We start from the raw sequence: 22,529 nt of genomic DNA, 5'->3' as shown, positions 1-22,529 counted from the left end.
TGGCTTTGCTATGATATCAAACCCCCTTTTTATGAAGGCATTGCTTTGGACACCCCCTTCAGTTACTCCTCGGCCAGCGCCCCTCACCAGTGCAGGTGGGACACTCCCCGCAGAGGAATCACCCTGAGTCAAATCACAGGACAGGGCAGATGTTTTGGGAGTGCAACCTTAGCGAAGCAGAAAGGCAACTTCTGCACTAAAGTTGTCAAACCTAACAGAAAAACTAGCAAGTGGGTGATCCCATCTGCGTCTGGGATGTGGGTTTACCAAAGGTCCGGAGTGAGTCCTTGTGTGTTCCTTGACAAATTCAATGATTCTACTGATTTCTGTGTCCAAGTTCTGATTGTCCCCAGGGTCTTGTACCACTCAGACGAAGAAATATACCATCTTCTCGAGGAACCTGACAGACTCCACAAAAGGGAAATCATCACAGGTATAACTATTGCAATGCTGCTTAGCCTGAGAGCAGCTAGCACAGCCACGAGTATCTCAACCATTGCAACCCAGCAGCACAAACTCTCTCAGCTGCAAATAACCATCGACAAAAACCTGCAGAAGATCGAGAAATCCATCTCCTACCTAGAGAAATCAATCTCTTCGCTTTCAAAAATAATTTTACAAAATAAGCAAAAACTAAACCTTTTAAAGCCTTCAGCACCTGCCTTAAAAAATCTACCCTGATCTACTAAACCACCCTTTCCTCAACAAGTTACAAGTCTGTACCTCACTCCAATGCCTCTATCTACAACTACCTCATTTTGTATGTGATAAGGAGGGGGGAGATGTGGTAGATAGGGACAGGCGGAGCGGAAGATCACGGAATGTCACGGAAAGACAGACCCCTTCCCCCCTCTCTCTTCCCTGCTTATCTGCTAACCCCAGGAGTCAGAGAAGAATGTAGCCACACCTGTTCTGGTAAAATTCCACTACCCACTATCCTCCGAGACCCCCAACCCCCCTCTGACGTAGCAAAGACCCCTAAAACCTATTTAAACCCACGAAATAGGATAATAAACGCTTTTCAACCGTCTGCCATATTGGTGTCTGCGTGTGTTGATTAGCCCGAGTGGCTTGGACGAGACCAGGCCGCCGTGCTGCCTTACCTGAACCAGGTCCCTGGTTGTCTTTCATAAAGGCAACACATGAAGAGGAAGTGCTTTACTTGTTTGGAAAGTATCATCCCAGCTTTTTAAAAAATGTCTACACTTCTGTGGTGTAGAATCTTAAAAAAGATTCATCCCAGCTTTTTAAAAAATGTCTACACTTCTGTGGGTGTTCACATCCAAAGGGATGATGCAGATTGCCTTTATAAGATAAAAACAGGCTATTTTGAGGCCAAATTAATCTATTCATTTGCCTGGTTTTAGATACGTATTGCCAGATAAGACTGATCTTTCCCATACCTCATGTTTCTGTTTTGACTGTGAGGGGTATCAAGACAGTTAAGCTCAGGTGTTGATATCTACATTACAGACATTAAATTTTCAAGTAAATCCCACCCTTCCTTCCTCTATATTGATCGCACAAATGATCCTGCTTTTCCAATATGAGCATCCAAATCTTAAATTTTTCCAGCTTTTCATTGGGTACATCTTTAATTTCAAACCTACCCAATCACATTACTCATGTGTTATGCCTCTCCACTGTTTTTTTATATGGTGATGATGATATCAATAACGACAACAAAAGGAGATAGAATATGCAAATACACAAGGGGAAAGATATGATCACGCAAAAACATGCTCAGATGGTATGTTTGTAACATTCTTGTTCCATCTGTGGCTAGCAACTTGAGATATTTTTCAATGGTCTTGCTATAATAGTTAACAGATCACTGCTGTTATAACCAACAAATCCTATTGATTGGGTGTAATCCAGTATTGGTTTATGATCAAAATGTAAACCAAAATACAGTTTAGTTGACCATAGCATGACACATAGCCAATAAGACCCAGATTTTTTGCCTCTGTGTAGCTTAAAATGTAGCAAAAAACAGAATGTTTTCTTCATGTACTGAGAGAGAGCACAGTCTAAACAAGCAAGTAGCTTTAGTCCAGTTATAGTGAATTTCGTTGCATCAAATGGAAAAAATGAAAACAAAAGTCCTCCTGCTTGGAAACCTGAAGCCTTCAATTTGTTCTTTCCTTTCCTCTGCTTTTTGGCAGACTACAGGGAGTAGACATTGATGACTGCAAGCCTTTCTGTTGCTGACTACCTGGCTGATCACTGGAGCAACCAGTAAAGGAAGCTGCCCATTCTTTAGCCCATTATGTCTTGATTTCAACTTCTGTTGCACCCAGAAATGCCAACACAAACAGCTAGCACCAACACAGGGCCCTCCAGAGCATGTCCCCAAACATCAGGGTTGGTCACACACAAACCAATGACCAGCAGAGACCGTACCCAAGCAAGCTGCTGCTCCCACCATGGCATAAAGTCCTGGTGTGACACAGTCTGCCCCAGGCCTGCACCAGTTCCTGAAGATGATCCAGTCATGATGGTGATATGCCAGCTGCTCCACTCCAATCCCAACCATCCTGCCAGCCATGGCTCCAACAGCCATGCTAGGAATAAAAAGACCTGAAGGGATCTGAAATCAAATATGGACATATGAGCACCTTGACAAAAATGACCAGTATCAAACAATTATAATTAACAGTAAGAGAACCAAGTTTCCACAGCTTCATGGAGCCTACAGGGCTGATCCCCATGGTCTGACACAGTTTTCTTTAGTGACTGAGTTTATGTGACTACATGTATATTTATAAAATATTAGTGCTTTTTTTAAAGAAATTTTGAATCCTATCTGCTGCATCCCACTGAATTAGGGAGATAAATGCTGTTTCTGACTAATAGTTTGCTTTTGAAGTCAGGATGTTCCTGGCTTTGCCTTTATTGCTTTCTCAGCAGGAAGTCAGGAGCTGCTGGTGGTTGTGTCATAGCCTTGAGAATAAGCTTAACTGAAAATAACATCTTGATTTCACCCTTTATCAGATGGAACACTTTATGGTTTTATTACTACATTTTCAGGCTAAATCAGACCAGATTTTAAATTAAACATCAAATGAAGAATTCAGAGAAAGGGGGCTGACTGCTTAGAGGCAACTAATTCTTCATCTCAGTTTACAATATATTTTCCAGGAAGCTCTATGAATCATTACTTTGTTGTCCGTTATACAGACAAGTCAAAGATCATTAAAAACAGTATTTAAATGAGAATGGAACGGAGGAGAAAGCGAATGAAAATGTCCTTTGCCTTGGATAAGTGCATTTCCTCCTAGATGTCAAGTGTAAGCAAATTAGAGATGTATTTCCTGCTGGAGAAGACAATTCAGATCTGTGACAAGGGCTTGCATGTGGCTTTTGTTGTTTTCAGAGAGGAAAGTATATTATATCTTTTGAAGTCTGAAAATATACCTTGAGCTTCCTAGAGACATTAACTAATTACCTCATCAGCACAGCACATACACATCTAGGACTGATAACAGCAGATGTTACACCCCACTCCACATTGTGTTAACTTTCCTAATGCAGTTCAATTGAGTCTTCTAGATTTAGTAGGTAAAGCTATTTGGTCTGTTATTTTACAGACTGGTTGAAACTGTCAATTGCTCCTAACAAATTTTAAAGATATAGAATAAATAAAGAATCACATTTTGAATAAATTTAATGAACAAGCATAACAATAGGCTGTCAGCAATAAATCAGTTTCTAGTGTGAAAGGCTACAAATGGATCCTCAGTTCAAGTGCAGTGGTTAAGAGAAAGATGAGATACTTTAGGTTTGAGCATGGTATAAAATACAGTGTATAACTAAGAAAAGCTTCTCATTGTCTGCAGCCATCAGATCCAGAAATAAATGCCCAGATAATGGGAGCTGTAGACAGACAGAACCTGTTTTTTATGTGCTCTATTAATCAGATATATAGAGCTCACCACAAACAGCTTGGTATATATGGAAAGCTTGGATAAATAGTTCTCAGACCTTTCATCACTCTTTTATGGGGAGAAGGAGCTGCTGAAGGAAAAAGCTACAAATCCAGACTATTCAAATGACTTATCAGTTAGTCTTCTCGTTCATTCCCCTTTTTTTTTCCAAGTTACAGTGCTTAAAAAGATTAAAAAATAGACATTTTCAGCCACTTTCATATTTCTCTGATGCTCTAAATGTGTAAAATAGTAAATTTTAAATTATTACTTCCTTGAGTATAGCTACCTTGAGGCACATTAAGACATTAATCCAACAAGACAAACAGCTAAGTAAATAGCCCATATCCACAAGAGAGCTAAAAAACAGCTGCAGTGGGAATCACCTTGAAATTGCTTATTGGCAACAGCGGGCTTAAATTTCCGCATAGATTTCTTTTTCACTTAACAAAACTGCAGATGACTAGAAGGTGGAAAAGCAGGGCTCAACCCTGTGCTGCCACAGGGGCCCACAGGGCAAGGTGCTGGCAGGCAGATGAGCCAGCAGCATCTCAGTGACTGCCCCGTGGCTGGGGCAGGTCAGAGCCAGAGAGACACAGCTGCCCATCAGCCCATCTGTGCCCTGCACTCGATTTACCTTCATGCCGAAAGTGAATATCGTGATGACAATTTTGAACACCAAAGCCAAGGCAAGCTGCCACATGGCAGAGTAGACTCCAGGGCCAGCGGGTCTGTCGGGAATGTCATCCACCGGCCGGGTCATGTTTGGGTCGTTGATGTAGTCGCAGAGCTGCGAGGACTCCAGGGCGCCGCAGTCGTTGAAGAGCTCGGAGATGAGCTCGCTGGTGCTCCGGCGGGTGTAGGGGTTGGGGTAGGCGATGATGGCAGTGATAGCTGTTATCACTATGACCTCCAGCACGGGGTATTTCCCCAGTCTGGTGGTCTTCCGCCTCCTGCACCAGGCGATGTTGCATCTGATAAAGAGGGTCCCCCAGAGGCCCCCAAAGACGCCGAGCAGGATGAAGGGGAAGAGCTCGGCCATGTACCAGGGGGTGTGGTACTCCACGTAGAACAGCACCAGCCGGCTGTTTCCAAAAGGATTGATGGACCTCAGTGTGAAGGCAGCCACAAGAGCAGCAAAAAATGACCTCCAGAGGGTTTTCAGAGGAAAGTAGTAGCTGACCTAAAACCAAGCAAAGATCATAAATATTTCACTGAGTGTCACAGAGGGTGCTTCCTTTAAGTACCCCCACCATCTGTTTCATTTGACTTTACTGCAAGCACTAGACCTTACCACAGCCAGAACGTGTTCACAGAAGTATCAGAAAAGGCATTTTCAGATTTTATAAAAGGAGTAGCAACTAGTTTAAAACTGATAAACTTAAATAAAGAATTGCTGTCTAGAATGTGTAACAAATGCTTGACAGCTTGGTCCATGCATTAGCTAGCTGAAGGCTGGAGAAACCTCAGCAGAGGAATATATTTCCATACTGAGTCACCTAATTTGCTTCCAGAAAGCCAGTGCCCTTCTGCTACTCATGGAGCCTACAGGGCTGATCCCCATGGTCTGACACAGTCTGACACATGGTCTGACAGATTATGCTCAAATATCTGGTTATTTCTTATTACTGGAAATAATAGATTATTTTTGTTATAGGAGAAAAAAATAAGCATATAAATATTTGAAAAATAATGAGTAATCTTGGAGAAAGGTATTAAATTAAAACATATTTACTGAAGCAACTGAATTGCCAGGGCTCACCTCTTCCAGACTAAAAAGCACACCTCCAATTGGAGCCCCAAAGGCAACTGAAACTCCAGCAGCAGCTGCAGCTGAAAGTACCTACAAAGCAAATGTTTACAAATAAGGCATGAGTTGTTTGAAACCCCGAGTATCCAGACAGGAAAATTAAAAATTTATGAGCCAACCTCACCTCTCTTCTCTTTCCTTCGTTCTTGCTGTACTTAGAGAAAAGGCTGCTGAAGAAGTTTCCGCAGCAGCAGGCCACATGGACTAATGGGCCCTCTTTCCCAAGGCTGAGGCCTGAAGACACCACCAGAACCAAGGTGACTGTTTTGATTAAAAGTGTCCATTTTCCCAGGTAGCCCCTAATAATGAACCCGCTCAAGATGGTTTTTATCTGGAAAGCAGGAAGAACATGTTGAAAAGATGAAGAATCCTTTTCTACTCTGAACTTTCAAATGGAGTTAAAACTCCAGCAGAGTTTAAAAAGTTGCAGACTGCTTGAAAAGAGACAGTGATGGAGAGAAAGAAACTGTAGGTAGGGCAGCTTTCCCACAGCAATATCTGAGCAGGGGTTGGTTAAGCAGACCACACTTTTACTGCTCTTACGGGTGGTCCCCATAACAGGCAGTAAGGACTCTCACAGAGATCAATAGAAATATGAAACTGTTACATATCTCCTTGGCTTACAAGATCAGAGTTAAGCTGGATTTGAGTTTAACAAGCAGAAAAAAAGCAAATAAACAACAACAGACTTTTTCCAGATAAAACGCACAAAAAAAGTTCTAGATATTTGGAATCACTATGCCATAAAAGCAAGCACATATTATGAAATGAGAAAGTCCAAAAGATCATATTTCTACGCGTTTTGTCTTAGTTTTCCTAGTGAATGACTCAGAAAGCACAATGCATGTGCATGACACAAAGGCTGCAGGGTGGGATTTGGGTTTGGACTCTAGGCCTGCAAATGGGCTGGAGCTGAGCCTCACCTCACAAGAGGGATTTACCACTTGGAAACTGGCTTTGTAGTTAACTATGAGAACTTTTTAAAGCCACAAATATATCAAACACATAACAAACACACACATGACTACTTTGAAACATGTAAATTATTCAAATATTTTAAATAATTTGTGGTGAGTTTTTTTGAAACATTTGCATGCTTCTATTAGAGATCAAGAACAAAAGTATGCCAAGATTTCTAAGCTTTGGGCTATTAATTCTGTCTGCCAGATTCCTAAATAATAATTCCAGTAGTTCTATAGCACTTCTAACAAGAGACTGCCCTGATTTCAAAGACTTTTAATAACCCTGCTGGTTGAATTACAAAGTTCTTTATTTAACAGCTTAAATATGGACTGAGACTCAATATGTAAAATATTGAAAACCAAGTAGATATTTGGCTGCTATAATGTTGTCATGTTGGCACAATGTACATTACTCTGTCTTTAGGAAAACAGTTTGCAAAAGACGTGCACCAGACACTTTTCAGACATCCCAAATGATTGGCATCTTCAGCAGTTTAAGAAACCTTAGCTTTGTAGCCTACCCACTTCTTTTTATTTTGCTTTTATTTAGAGTCTAGCCTAGAAAATAACTGGTTTTGTAACTGGCCCAAGTAATTTCATCCTAGGAAAATTCTCTATAATCTTCTAGTGAGTCTCTTGGAGATGCTGATTTTTAATTCACACTCTGGCAATGAACAAGTACATGCATTAACCTGTCACAGTGACATATGAACAATTTTTACTATGAAAAACTTAGGTGATCACCATAAAAGCACAAAAAAGGAATGAAGGCAGATGAGATGGAAAGACAATTTTCTTTGTTGCTATGCTATCTCATAGTACAGTTCTGGAATGGGAAAAGGCAGCAATTTTTTGTTGTTGTGGCTTGGGTTTTTTTGGATATTCATGCACAAAGGGAAACTCACCTCTGGGATTCCAGAGCCACAGGCATAAGGAGCAAACACTCTGACCAGGGAGACTGCCAGGAAAGCAAAACATAGAGCCCACATAATGTACAGAAAATAGTTTAGAATGTAAGCACTTGCACCCTAGAAAAATAACAGTAACAAACATTGTTAGACAAAAGCAGATTGGCAAATCTCACACTTTTACTAGCGATCATGATGGAGCCTGATTTTTCATTTACATGGTAAGTGCTGCTTTTCATCAGGAAGGACAAATAACGTTATATACTCCAACTATTTTATTACTCGTGGAAAGAAGCAGCATACAATTAAATACCTAACCCAGTCCATACAGTCTGTTTGCAAGGGACCCAAATACCTTAAACTGAGCATCTTTCATACACTAAAAAAGTCTAATTAACCCACATAAAGCTCCAAAACATGAAACAAATACTTCATAAGGGCAAAAGCAATAGGTAATGAAAAGGCACCTAATGAAGGAATCTGCTGTTTTCATCCCATTGTGGGGGACAAGGAACGAGACCCTGATACATATTTTTCCAAGGGCTGGTACTCAAAGGTCAGTTTTCCACACAGATGCTGATTTTTCAAACAACATCCCTGTGTATATCAGTAGCCAGTTCAGTTCACAAACAGGAAGGGTAAAACCATACAAAAATAATTTCTTTCTATATAGTGCCATCCAGGATAGGGTTGAAAATAATTTGAAAACACCATAGCTTGGCAGAACCTACTCACATATCTCAGGCTTATTTCTGACTGGAATGATTTTAAAATATTAGGACAAAAATTACTATCTTCAAACTTAATAGCTTTACTTTTCAAACAGAATGGGAATGTTAATGATCATTATCAATGGTTGACTGAGCAATGCCACAGTGAAAACACAGTCAATAGTAACTGTCAAGTTTCTACCTTTTTCCAATGTCCAAGTCAAAACCTCTGTTAAAATCTGCCTTGGAATACCTCTGCCTCTTCACATGCATATTTTTTAGATTCATTTCAAAAACCCACCTACATGGGCAAAAGAGAATCTACTCAGCAGCATCAAATTGACACAAGGAGCTTAAGCCTTCAAGCAATATCCTGTAGCAACATGACACTACAGAATAAAAAATGGAGATGAATCTCAGTGCATGAATTGGTATGAATCCTTCACCTCTAAGTGAACTCTTCCTACCGGATGCAATCCCAGCTGCTCAAGAACATCAGGGCCCCTGCCTCTGCTCTGCAGGACAGCAGCCTGGATATCAACATTATGATAAATCAAGTAGGAAAACAGGCATTAATCAATTGTATCAGTTAAGCTTTGTTCGTAGTCATAAAAAACCTAGAGATGAGAAGTCTCCCTGTTTTCAAATCTGCAAGGAAGCAACTTTTAACAGCATGGGTATTTGCTAGCTTCATTTTCCAGGTCTGTCCAAATGAAAATCCAGTAAGGATAACCCTCATCCTCATGGATGTATCTGGAAGAAGGGCAGTTTGTTAAGCTGGTGCTTGCTGAAGCTAGCAGCTGGCTCTGCTGATGATAGCAGAATGCTGAAGCAGTACAGTGTTATCCCCCAGTGCCCTGAGACTGAGCAGTCACGGATCCCACCCTTGCAGTGATTGACATCCGGCGCAGTAACCAAGGGTCTTTGTTGCTACAGCTGAAGACAGTCTCATTAATGTCTTCTCCTAGTGCTTTCAATTACAAACAGCTATGACAATATTTACCCCTCCTCTAGAGAAAACTCTGGATATCTTGCCTCAGGGCAAAATCCTCCTGTCAGTATGAACCTGGAATACCTCCAAAGAAGGCCAACACCGTTACAAAAATTTGGCCCTACTAGATTGAGCAGAAGCTGTAGTTTTGCTTCTAAATTCACTGGAGGAAAATTAACTTTGTTTCTTTTCACTTCTTCTTCTTTTGCATCTCAGAAGTCATAAGAAAACTCTGTCAGCTCGTTACTGCAGTCACACATACACCTACAGTGCTGTGGCAGGACCCCACAAGAGTCCGTATGGCCAGTTCAATCTTACCCCTTGGGATAGCTTTCATTGTTACATTTTCCAGATATCTGGCATTCTGCAGGTTCAACTGCAACAGCTTCTAATGATTAATAATATGAAAACCTCTGGGAAGTGAAGTAGCAGTAACTCAATATAACAAATGGCTCATTTCTCATCCATTACGTGCCATTGGTAAGGCTCTGAATCAGTGAAAGTCTTGAACATGTACACTGGAGTCAGAGACTGAAGCAGATCACCAGCAGAGCTGATCCTGCTATGACCTTTCCCATGATAGCTCAAAAGACTCACCCTGGAAGCAATAGTAATGAAGCAAGAAGGAAAACTGAGCAAAATTTTGTATTTTAGTTTGCAAGACCAAGCAAATATTTCAGATCTGGTGTCAGTCCAGTTTAGATATAAATGGAACACAATTGTAAGCCTTAAAAACTCAGAGCACTGAAACAAGCCACATCCCTCAGCCCAGAGCTCTACTCTGACTCAACAGGGATCTCACACTTTGCAGACTCTCTCCTACGGATGAGAAATGGGTTCCAGCACTTCTTTGTCCTGCAGGTTTCAACTTCATGACAGGAGATCCAGAATCCCTGAAACAGGAATTCAGTCCATTGCTGGATCCAGTGTCATGATCTATGGAAGACATGAGATCCTTTCCTCTACCCTGGGCATGTGCAAAACATCAAAAATGGGCTCCTCGGCTCCGGTGAAGCTGGGCTTGGAACCAAACTGAATCTGCAGAACAGGGAAAGTCCAGATCACCAGTGACATCTGATGACCTTTTGATCTGCCAGTGAATTTGAGGTTTTGAAATTTTCTCACACAAAAAAACCCTCTTTGGAAATAGCTCAAGACCAGGATGGGGAAGGATAATTGGCCTACAGAACAGTGATTAGAGAAGAAAACATAGCTTGGTAGGTGTCTAATGGGCTGTTATGTTTTCCATAATAATTTCCATCAAGCCTCTGCTTTGGGCTCATTTTATAGGAGCACTAGAATGGAAACATTTTTCAAGGGACGCCATGGGAAAAGTCACAATTCTCCATGAAAACTTATGTATAGGGTTTATCACAGCCATAAATTGGCAGAATCATAAGGAAGAACTGATCTAAATCTCAGTCCTCAAAATGTCAAATGTAGTTGGCTATGACGAGAAAGAATCACAGTCATACATAAAAAAAGAAAGCATGTCAGAACAGAGTACCTTTAGGGAAACTGCTCCAAATACTTTTTGCCTAAATTGTGCTCCAATGCGCACTGTTGTTTTATAGGGCTCTTCTGTAAATGTCAGGCACAAAGTGAAACAGAAAAAAAAACCCAGAAAAATTATTCTGAAACTCAGACAAGTTCACTATATTTTAATACCTCCTAAAATCCTCTACCTTATAGGAACCATACAGCACAAAACTTGTCCATATCATAAGCCTTCTGAACAGAAGCCTTTTGAACAAAACTGAATTTTTCCTTTACAAAATCACTTTTTTAATGGGCTTTCCCTGTGATTTCATGTACCAGTAACAGACAGATATATTACTAATATTTACAGCCTCCAGCAGACCCTCAAGAACCCACAGATCTTAGAGGCACATTTGTTTTAGGAAAGTATCTAAAACTAAGCCAAGATGAACCTTCTCTTCTTTGTCCTACTGTGGCAGTACACCAGGGCTGAGAAGCTCAATTTGAACACAGTGAGTGAAGTTTCACTGTGCTCACCTGGCTGACAACTTTATTCTAAAGACCATAGCACACAACAGTCATGACTGCTGGTTTTGAGAAGCAGAAGAAAGGAATAAATTTTCTCAAGGATATTCATCCTTCCCATATTCCAGCCAAAGTAACAGAATGACAAACACATGCACGGGATTTCCAAATCCCCTAATAATTTTAACAGTTTCCTCTTTTTTCCCTTCCCAGGTTTTATTGGGTTTGCTTTGTTTAGGTTTTTGTTTTGTTTATTTGTTTGGAGGTTTTGCTTTTGTTTTGTTGGGTTTTTTGTTTGGTTGTTGTTTTTTTGGTTTTTTTTTTGTTGTTCTCTTACATTAATCAACCCCATTCTGTAGCTTTATATCAGGGTAAAATTTCTTCAAGTCCACAAACACACAGCCACCCCAAACATCTGTTAATGAAGACCAGGGTGAACCTAGCAAACCTCTGGCAAAGGGAAGCTTGACACTGTGACTGGCAACCTTGCTGAGAGAGTTTTGTCTCTGATGTGGTGAGAATGAGCAGGGACAGTGAGCACCCCACTATTTCCACTAGGGTTAATTAGAACTATAGAAAATTGAGCTATATATATGCACAAACACTCCCACCTAGTACTTCTTGCCCTGTAAACCTAAAGCAGCACTGAAGGGAGCATGAATGTCCTCAAACACTGTCTGCAGGACCAGACAACCCCCACTTGCAGGACGATCTGAGACAACCTCTCCAAATCACCCACCCACACATCATATTTAGTTTTTGTCAAATTCACGTCAGACATAAGGAGGAAGGGGGGATTTGAGACAATAATTCTGCCACATGTTTGAGTTGTGAAGGGATCAATATTATTCAATACATTAAAGAACTTAAGTTGAAAATGAAATGTGTTTTTTGTATTTTTACAGGCATTATCTGCCAAATGGTGTACAGAAAAGCTTCTTTTTATTGTTTTCAAAATGAAACTTTCACTTGCTTTGCTTTGAAACAGCAAAAAAAAGTGTAAGGGGAAAAAAAAATCTGAAAATATAAGTTTCATATCTGTTCAGATCAGTTTTTTCCCTTCCTGTCTAACACCCCTGCAAATCATTCATACTGGTAACCTCCAGGGAGCCCATTCTTTCCTCAGTTTTTGGTGCTAGCTAAGTCTCTTGATGTGTCATAGAGGGACAGATTGAAAGGGATAAACAAGCAGTTCTTACACAGATCCCTGTATCAAAATACATAAAACCCCATCTGCAATCCCAAAAATATCCTCATAAATGTATTTGTCAGTGCTCATCTTTTTTATTTTTTTTTTTGTCCCATCAAATTATGTTTAAAAGGAAAGAAAGAAAATGCAGCTCAGGTCTCCTGGTGATTATGCTATGCATGTTATGAAACACTTTTAGTTTAATACTGATAAAAAGAGAGTGCAATTTCACAGTTTCCCAGTTTCCATTGCACTGAAACCACAGGACTTCCTTCAAGTTAAGCAGATATTGCTTGTGGAAATGCCTTTTTTTTGCAATGTGTTCAGTTCATTACTTTCTCTTTCAGAGAAACTCTCAGGAGGGAACATCAGCAAGTATGAAAGGGCATTGCCTGGCCTGCTGTGACCCTAAGCTAATCAGGCCTCCCGTACCTCAGACTGGCTTACAAGCAGCTCAGACCATTTCTGCCACTGGGGACATTTGTCCCTGTCATCGAATGTGGTTTCATTAGATGTCCAGCAGCACTGCTCATGGCTGTACCAGAAGGCAGACAGGCAGACACCCTCCTTCAGGTCTGTCATCCAATCCACAGCTAAATCTATCACTCCAGCTAATGTACCTGGGAAAAGAAATGCAGAAAAAGAAATGCTGGCATTAATCAAGTTGCAAGAACAATCTATCAAATTTTAATAACATAATAAAAGGTGTGATTTAGGTAATCAGGCACAATGTAAGGTTGTGTTCTCAGCCTGGAGAAGAGAAGCAGCCTCCCAGCAGCCTCCCAGCACCTGAAATGGGTTTATGAGAAAGATGGGGACAGACTTTTTATCAGGGCCTGTTGCAGTAGGGCAAGGGCTAACAATTTTAAACAAAGAGAGGTTGATTTAGACTACGTATAAGGAAAAAAGACTTTTACAATGAGGGTGGTGAAACACTGGAACAGGTAGCCCAGGGAGGTGGATGCCCCATCCCTGGAAACATTCAAGGTCAGGAAGGACAGGATGGCCTTTAAAGGCCCCTTCCAACCCAATCTATTCTCTGCATCAATAAACACAAGGAACTAGGGACAATAACAAGTTTTTCTGACCCTCAATGCTCTCTCATAAGCTTTTATTTTAAACATTATCGTTTTCATACTGACTGATGGCCAATTAGGGCAGCTATAACCAATGTCAGACCCATCCCAGGCGGGTTCCCCATCTGGCTGAGGAGAGGAGGCCATGCAGGGTCTCTACACACACACTTGGCCACGGGTCTCAAACCTCACTGTGTGTTTCAGGGGTAATGGAGGAGAAGAACATCTATGCTTATGTACAGCTTTGCTGGTCCCAACACAGCAGCCTTTTAGATAGATGATTTCATTACAGCTACAATGTAATGCCAAATTCTGACTTATGAACTTATTAGAATGGGGCAGATATGTGTGTACATTGATTGGCAATCTGGACATGCAGGATAAAATTATCCTTCAAATCCTCCGTGCACCACAACGCTCCTTTCAGTTTCTTCCCGGTAATTACACAGAGCTACAGTGACACCCGCTGGCCAGCAGACACAGACACAGGCAAACTTACTGTGGCCAGACACAAAAAAAAGAAAATTTCTGCTTCTCTAGCTCATTTGCTCATCAGCAATAACAACCTGCCCCAGCAGCAGCATCCTCAGAGCAGGTGGGTCCCCAGGAATGCAAGAGCAGCAGGAATGGGAGGCTGGGAGCAGCCAGAACATGGACAAGCAGACCTGTCTCCATATCCATGCTTTCTGGAAAGAATTAAACCAACTGATAGAAGAGCCATTTAGCATTTCCCAGATCCCTCTCATACACAATGGAAAGAAGTCATCATCATTACTTTTACTAATACTCATTAATAATATTCCAGGAGACTGCTAATTGATTTGAACAGAATTTATCGATGTTCATCAATGTACTGGGGAAAAAAATACTTTGTAAAATGTAAACTGGTTTCTTTTGGTTTGATGCTTCCAAAACTTAGAGATTTGTGGCTCCTACTAAGAATGCAACTACATGAAGCAGGGGCCTGCTCCCTTTCCCCCAGCAGCTGGGGCATACAAGTGGATCCAAGAGCTTGTTTATTTCATCTGGAACTAAAGTTTTCTGATTTTCATTTCTGTAAAAGAGATGGGGGGAAAACACATTTCAAATTATTCGATAACCTTATTTTTTTACTCCAAAGACCAAAAAAAACCCCACGTGTTCTTCTACCACACTTAAAAAGGATACTTGCCCCCACATCGACAAGCAATGGTGCTCAGGGTGACAGTGAAGAATTTCTGCTGTATAAAAATAGTCTAAAGCACTACACAGGTATACTAGACAGGATCACACACACACACACACACACAAAAAAAAAGGCTGCAGAAGGGAGTGATGACATCTTTAACAATTCTTTTTTCATTAAGATCTTGCCTTAATTTTGTCATTATTTTCCATTTTCCCAAGTTTCTGTGGAAACAATGAACCATACTGCTGGATGATGATGAATCATTGCATTGCTGGCAACATCAGCATGCATAGATTCCTGCTTTGCAGTGAGCTCTAAATTCTCCTCCAACTTTCTGAAAGTTGGAGCACCAGATGCTGGGCCTCTTGCACCTCTTGATGGATATTTAACATTCTCTGTAACCTTCAAAGTTCACATTACACTTAACCGTATTAAGCTGCATATTAATGCTACCTAGCAAAAGGTGCAAAGCAGACAGACTTTGAATGTGTTTCCCCAATAAAGTTAATAACCATACCGAAGAACAAACATTCAGTTTTTTAATATAATAAGCTCACAGGCACCTCAACACCAGTAAGACAATGCGCTTAATTATGCAGCTGATCTAATCCCTTTTTCCAAATTCTTAGGGATCAACACAAGGAGGTAAATGCTTTTTACTACATGCAATTTACTACACCAGCCTTCAAGAGAAGAAAATCATAAGGAGGCGCAGGATAATAATGCAATAGTAAATGCTTCACTACCTATGTGACCAGAGCTAAAAGTTTTTCAAGTTTTGCATTTTTGCAACTTGAAGTGAAATTAATGCAAGTTAATTTCACAGACAGTTCAGCATCTCAAGGTCACGCTTTTAAATTCTTGTGCTTATTTTGGCTGCCAGGACTGTAATAGAGCATCAATTTATCTCCCTGCTTCTCCCATCAAAGGAGTTGAGTTTGTTTCCCCTTCCAGGTAACCTCCTGCCTGGAAGAAAAAATAATGAAGTACTCCAAAACCAGACAATGCTGAACTTCATTTTAGATATTAGCCTTTTACCTCTTTCCTTTTCCTTTTGTTGATGATGGCAAAATTCTTCCTTTACAGTGCCCTAATGAGAATGCTAAAATTTGCTTTTAAAATATAGTTTTCCTCATGCACCTGTGTCAGAAAACATCACTCAAGTGGTGCAGCACAGAATTACAAAGGGAATTCTTGCACATCCAGCCTCAGCATCAGAGCATTTCAGCATTATTATGATGGCACTTTTTGTCACATAGCTTTGGAAAACACAGACATTTGCTGATCTATAAAGAGCATATGCTTTCAGCTGGCCAGTAGTAAGGGTTAGGCTGAGGAACATCCACTGGTCTGCAGGCAGGATGGGCCCAGCAAAAATTCAGAGTTCCTTAAAAATAAATGCCTAAAATTTTGGCATCCATAAGTAAATGTTTAGGCTCACTCTCCATGCATTGCTTTATATGTGGAAAGCATGGAAATGCTGAGTGAGACAGGCCCAGGCAGTGTTCAGTATCTTTTTCTAGATCATTGTGGGAACAGTCTTCATTTGATCTCCTCACCAAATGACATTTTTGGGTTTTACTGTTCCTTCCCTTTTCTCTGCAATTAGCAGGCTTTGGCTATCAAAGTCTCATTTACAGGAGTTCCTGCCATTTGACTATGTCATACACCATCATCTCCTTCCAGCCTGATGGTCAAGGTACTTGCCACAGACTGGAGGCAGTGAGGGGCTCTGCTCAAGCTAATTTATGTGTGCATCCTCACACAGGAAACTATGGCATGATCCCAATGGCTGCTGTCACATTCTCAATATACATTGGTGTTATCTGTAACCCTGATGCTGGCTCTGCTGTGAGCAGGAAGCCAGAGAAGAACCCCCTCCAGACATCCCTTTCCCACCTACTAGGACTAACAAAGGATGCGGGTTTGACGACACTCCAAAAACAACAAGAGATCTATACGTACGACATGTATATGACATGATACATGTAATATACATATACTGCTAAATGGAATGGTCCTCTCCTTCCTGCCTTCATCAGCTATATTTCGTTTGCTCGTGGCTCTGTGGTGACTAGCACTGCTGAGCCCAAAAATCAACTGAAAACTAATCAGGCCAAAATTCATTTTTTCTAGCAAGTCAGAACCAATATTCATTTGCCCAGTGCAACTGCACACGCGCAGAGCAACAGGGCCCAGTGACAGATGCACTGGAGAACAAGGATTGTTTCTTTTTGGCCTTGTTGGCTCGTGTTGGCAGCAGAGGTGCAGCCCTTGAGGCTTTCCAAAATCTAAAGATAACGTTTACCAAATCAATGGGATTTAGGCTTCTAGATCAGTTAAGCTCCATTTAAACTGCTGGGCCTGGGTAAATGACCCAAGAGCTTTTGGAAACTTATGGAAGCCCCTGACAGCCTCTTCCTAAGAGTCCCATCTTGCTATCCTCCATGCCCAGCACAGGGACAGCAGGGGCAGAATGCTCCATGGCACCCTGATGTCCTGAGTACTGCTGCTGCCACTTTTCTCTTTCTCTCCCACTCCTTGCCATACTTTCTGCTTGCCTCCAGTAATGCTTGGACTCAGCTGCTCAAGAGTTCACCCAGTGTCCATCCACTGAGCCTGGCTGCTCCCCTTGGAGCAGCAGCAGCTTCTGCCTGTTCAGCAGAGGATGGGCCCTGGAGGAGCCAGGCTGGTCCATGCAATCCCATCCCATCATACAGACGCCTTTCAGCACATTTCTTCTCTGAGCAGGCAATATTTTACAAAGACAGGAAAACAACACAGAGTGCCTCTTGACTGCACCACCATTTCCTCCCTCCCCAAACCTGGCTAATTTGGTTTGACTCTCTGAGGTAAAACATGTTGGTCTGCACCCCTGTTGTTGAAAAGGTTGCAAAAGCTATCAGATCTCAGCTGTAGCTTACCCTCAACCCCCATTCCCAAGCTGGGCATATCAGTGTTAGAGTTTATCAGAGGACGGTGACTCTGGCTTTTAACAGCCTTGAGGATTTCAGCAAGAGGTTTCATTGCAAATTAGAACTGAATAAAACCTTCTGGGATATGTTTTCTAAAATGGGAACGTGTGTACGTTTACCACATTCTTTTTATGAGGAGGGGATTACTGAGGTAACTAGAGCCCTCAAGGGCTTGCCCTAACTTTATTTGCAGGCAGAATTCTTCATCCCAGATGAGACCAACCCTGGTCTTCAGGCAGGACTCAGCAGCCCTGGTAGTACACAGTCTATCAGACTCTTCCTGTCTCACCGTCCCAAAAAAGTTTTTGTGGAAACAATTACATGTCTATGAAATTACATAATCTGCCAAACACGTCACTTCAGAAATGTTTTCTCAAGAACTTTACCAGTACTTCTGAAGCTCCTAACAACTGTAATAAACATAATAACTTGACAGATGCTGAGCAGGAAATTCCCATCACCCCTTGGAAACTGGGAAATTTCACATGGTGCTTTCACCAAGCAGCATGACACCGGAGCTGACATCACTGAAAAAGCATAAAAATGGCAGCTGTCTGAGCTGGGTCAGAGAAATGCAGCTTTCTAAGCAGGAAGATGTGCTAAACTGAGGAGAAGACAGGAACAATTGAGGAAATTAATGAATTTGCCATGTGAGTTTGAACAGGCTGCTAAATATGTAATGTCTGTCTGGTCTGGAAGCAGATCTGAAACCAAGTCAGAAACCGTATTTTGCCTTCATGCATACCTAAAGAAGATAACCCAGAGGAAATAGCAGTTTATAAAGCCCCCCTTTGAGTGTCCTCAACCAATATTTTCCCCACATCATATTTTTTACTTGCAGAATTAAAGTGATGACAAGAAAAAAAATTTCTAAAAATAAAATTGACTTCTGCAAAGCAAAGATCCAGCAAGTCAAAGCAGCCCATCGAGTATGAAGCACTCAAATGCAGATTTCCCAAAGCAATAGACAAATCCCTCTACTGGTGAAAACATTTTTTCTAGGTCAGCTCTCAAAAGGAGACTTTGCAAGTGGGTATTTTTATTTAGAACCATAACTGCATGAATGCAAAGTTGTCTTTTTAGCTTAAAAATAAAAAACATCAATAGAGAGACAATGAAGCACAAAGAGAAGCAGATGGTACTGCAGCAACTTGAGTGAGATGCTTCAGGCACAGCTGTAGCACTAACACACACATACCTGCCAGTAGTCCTATGAGAAGCATTACAACCCATCCTGACCAGGCATCCAGCAAACTCTTGATGAACTCCCATATGGATTCTTTACTTTTGCTTGTGATCTGAAATTAAACACACATATAGATGTGCTGTTGATTCAGGTTGACAGTTTTAGAGTACAGGGTTTAAAATCATTAAACTCCTAGATGGTGCATACAATTTCTCTACTCTCTACTTCCTTCAGTCCTAATAATTTATTCAGAGATGCTCAGCTGATTAAGTTGCAGCAGCCCTTTCATACTTACAAACTTAGGACATCCCATGTCCACATACTTAAAAGTTCTCCTCAAGTCATCCACATCTATATGTTTAGAAGTTCTCCTCAAGTCATGCAAGAAGGTAGGAAGCAGTAACTTTGGAAAACTGCTTGTTTTTGTCACTGCCAGGACGGCTGTGGCCCAGGGATGTGACACATCAAAGCCTGACACCGTTACCTTGCGGTGGCGGTCAGTGTCACGCGATTTCTCCCGCAGCCAGTCGATGGTATGGAAATCTTCGTAAGTTCCAACATCAGGAAAAGGCTCATCCAGAAAATCCATCAGGTTGCCTGAACCATTCATGTCTCCTGCATTGACCATATTAGGATCTGTATGTAGAAGAAAACCAAGTTTGTCAATAAATTCAAGCAGCTTTGTCTTTGAGGCATTTCAGAACCAAGTTTTCTGAAATGCCTTCACAAGCCAGGAAGTCATGACAGTATGAACAGTAGTCCTGGAGGGCACTCACAAACCCTTCATATTTGCTTTTAAGAAAGCAGGGGGAGAAATATCTGCCACATACCCTACTAAGGCACAAGAGGAAATAAAAGATACCTGTCCCCAAACTAAAACAAACAGTTAGAAGAGGCATTTGATGGGAACTGGGATGAGGGCACATCATAGTATGAGAATGTCTATTCCAGCTAGATGATCTGTTCAGGGACATTGGAACGGGCAAAGGAGGAGAAAGCAGAATCAAAATGTACAAGAGACACAAACCTGACAGCACAAACATAAAGAACATGAGCAGAAACAAACCTCACCACTCACACTAATTGGAGAGCTGCTGTGTGTGTGCCCTGGGATACAGGCTCAGCTGCTGGTTCAATCTGCACATGAGAAAGTGGCAGCCGGGTCCAGGAGGGCTCCAGCAGCTGGGCAGGAGTCCTGGGCTGGGACTGGAGGAGGCAGCTGTGCAGTTCTACATCATTAAACAAAGTGTTGTTCTAAAGATTGTTAATCCCATCCATCCTAAAAGATGTTTGTCATGGAGTTACAAGGAAAAAACATGAAAACACGTAAGAATGGGGACATATACAGACTTTACGGGTTGTACAGAACAGATCCTGCAAAGCCTGTAGCTTCTTGACTGCCACAAAGCAACTTTTGCTGGTCACTGGTGCACAGCAACAGCACCAATGACTGCCACCCACTTGTTCCACCAGATATAGAAATGGGAATTTCACAACAAGAATTTGAATCGTTGAAACTGTGAGGAAATTTCCCAACTCTGTAATTGGAACAGGTAAAAATGTAGCAGATAAGGTGTTAGTAAACTGTCTGTAAACCCTGATACTCTGCTCAGCCCTCTTTACTTAGTGTCTTTTTAGTTCCCCTCTCCCCATTTGAAACCTCACCATGTAATTTTTCGCCTTAGTGGGGACTTCAGCACTGTAATAAGTATGAATACTCAGCTTTGTCAGTCTCTGCTCTCCACTGTGTGGGGTTTTTGGGTGACACAGACAATGTGCTGAGCACAAGCAGATGAGAAAAGCATTATCTTACAGGCAACCAGCAGGTCACCATTAAGAGAAGCCCTTTCAAATTTGGAAATCAAGTAATCTCCAGGCACCACAGGCGTGTTTGAGAGAATCAAGCAAGTGAATCACAGCCTGGGGAAGGAAACTCAATGCAGAGCAGGTGTCCCATGCGGCGCTGCAGAGCACAAATAAGCTGCCACAAAATCGGGGTGATTTAAAAAGCAGAAGTTAAGAAGAGCAACAATTGAGGACAGAGATCCTTTGCCAAGCAGGTGAGAGCACGCTCCCACGTTCGCCAAGTGAAATGGGAATCTGAAGGTGGAATGATGTGGCTGACTACAGGAGCTGAAGCTGCAAGGGGATGCTGAGCCCAATGTCTCCTACGAGGACTGGAAAGGGAAGCTGAAATGAGGTGAAAAGATTAGACCATGCTATTGCTTTGTAACATTGTTGTACTTTGCAGATCATTTGCTTCACTCAATTCTTCCCATACAGCAAAGCAGGACCTGTAAGGAACGTGCAGCTCAGACTGTCTGCCTGCACAAGGGAGCACCCTCTGCTAAATAAACAAACTTCTGGAAACTAAAAGTATTGGCAGGTTTTCCTCAATACCACAAAAAAATTACCCAACATGCTAGTTATATCATGTAAAAAACCAGCTTTTTAAGTATGTTGTCAATGCCCAGCACATGACAGTATTGTGATGGATAATACTAGGCCAGACCACAAATATGTAGGATAATTACAATCTCAGTCTGAATCAATCCCATAGATACGTGCTACACAACATGTCCAAGGAGAGAAAAATGTGCTAGAGACCACAGGGCCATGGAAGACTAAGAAAACAAACACACTTTGAACTCAAGGTACCGTACCAGTACCTGGGAATTGCGGTGAAGTGGATGATTGCCAGCCTTGAAGTTCACTTCAGGTACTATGCTTTTGGAAGCAGAGATGTGATATCAGATTAAGGAAAACACAATTTTAGTAAATATAACTTAGCTACAGCACTTTTGAACTGAGTACTACAGAGTTTCCATCTTATATCCTATCACCAAGCACTATAAGTATCCCTTTCTTTCTCTTTATTTTGCATTTATTTCTCTCACTTTACTTTGGCATCTGTAAAAATTTACAAGGTTTATCTCAGAATGAACTAACTTGCCCTCTGAGTGAAGCTTGCAGTGAAGCATGCAGACATGCTTTCAGTTCTGCCAGCAGAACTGGAGCTTACACCAAACAATCAGTTACAGATATTTAAATACACATAAATTAAGGGCAAATTAACCTCCTCCAAACATGAATTATAGCCAGGTGTACTGCAGCAACACATTCCAATGATGGCAAAAAGCATGAACAGCCGTGGTGCTAGTTTTCTGATCTAGCATGAGAAATCTGCTCTCCACCCAGGATACTAAAACCTAGACTCCTTTCACAGGTGATGACAGGAAATGAACTATTTACATTAGAATAAAAGAGATTACTTCCCAGAAGGGATAATTTCTGTTTATTGATCAGAAAGAGACATCAGAGGTAGACATCTTCATCTGGTCTAATGAGTGCAACACTACCAGTTCAAAAGAAAACATTGCAATACCATGATATGCAGAATTAGTTACAAATGTAGCTCCTCAGACCTGAGCTCTAACAGAGCTTATTGTATACACTGAAAGGTGCTGAGTATTTCTGAGGAATTGTCTAACAATTGTATTTTATCTGTTTTTTGTTCCATGTCTTAGACGTCCTTGCTGTCCTTTCCACTACATCTGCAGATGCTGATGCAACATAATTTGTGCAAAGGCTGTTTCCTGCTTAGTCCCCATTTTCTTTTCCTAA

The 22,529-nt window shown here is 41.4% G+C and overlaps 1 protein-coding gene across 2 annotated transcripts in view; it reads right to left on the bottom strand.

Annotated features, from left to right (window-relative positions):
* The window catches only part of CLCN4 (chloride voltage-gated channel 4), a 46,110-nt gene that overhangs the window by 13,122 nt on the left and 10,459 nt on the right, over window positions 1–22,529 (bottom strand). For both annotated transcript variants that reach the window (XM_012569621.5, XM_030280659.4), the window contains exons 2-9: window positions 19,390–19,541; window positions 18,918–19,017; window positions 12,933–13,120; window positions 7,604–7,726; window positions 5,861–6,067; window positions 5,689–5,769; window positions 4,564–5,109; window positions 2,404–2,590 (exon numbers count right to left, since the gene is read on the bottom strand). In XM_012569621.5, coding sequence (XP_012425075.4) covers window positions 2,404–2,590; window positions 4,564–5,109; window positions 5,689–5,769; window positions 5,861–6,067; window positions 7,604–7,726; window positions 12,933–13,120; window positions 18,918–19,017; window positions 19,390–19,533 — 1,576 coding nt within the window. In that variant the 5' untranslated portion in view covers window positions 19,534–19,541. The remainder of the gene's footprint in view (window positions 1–2,403; window positions 2,591–4,563; window positions 5,110–5,688; window positions 5,770–5,860; window positions 6,068–7,603; window positions 7,727–12,932; window positions 13,121–18,917; window positions 19,018–19,389; window positions 19,542–22,529) is intronic.

Source organism: Taeniopygia guttata, chromosome 1 (genome assembly GCF_048771995.1).
Source record: "Taeniopygia guttata chromosome 1, bTaeGut7.mat, whole genome shotgun sequence".
Taxonomy (NCBI): domain Eukaryota; kingdom Metazoa; phylum Chordata; class Aves; order Passeriformes; family Estrildidae; genus Taeniopygia; species Taeniopygia guttata.
Note: the sequence above shows the minus strand (reverse complement) of the source record. Positions and strands in the feature narration are given on the sequence as shown.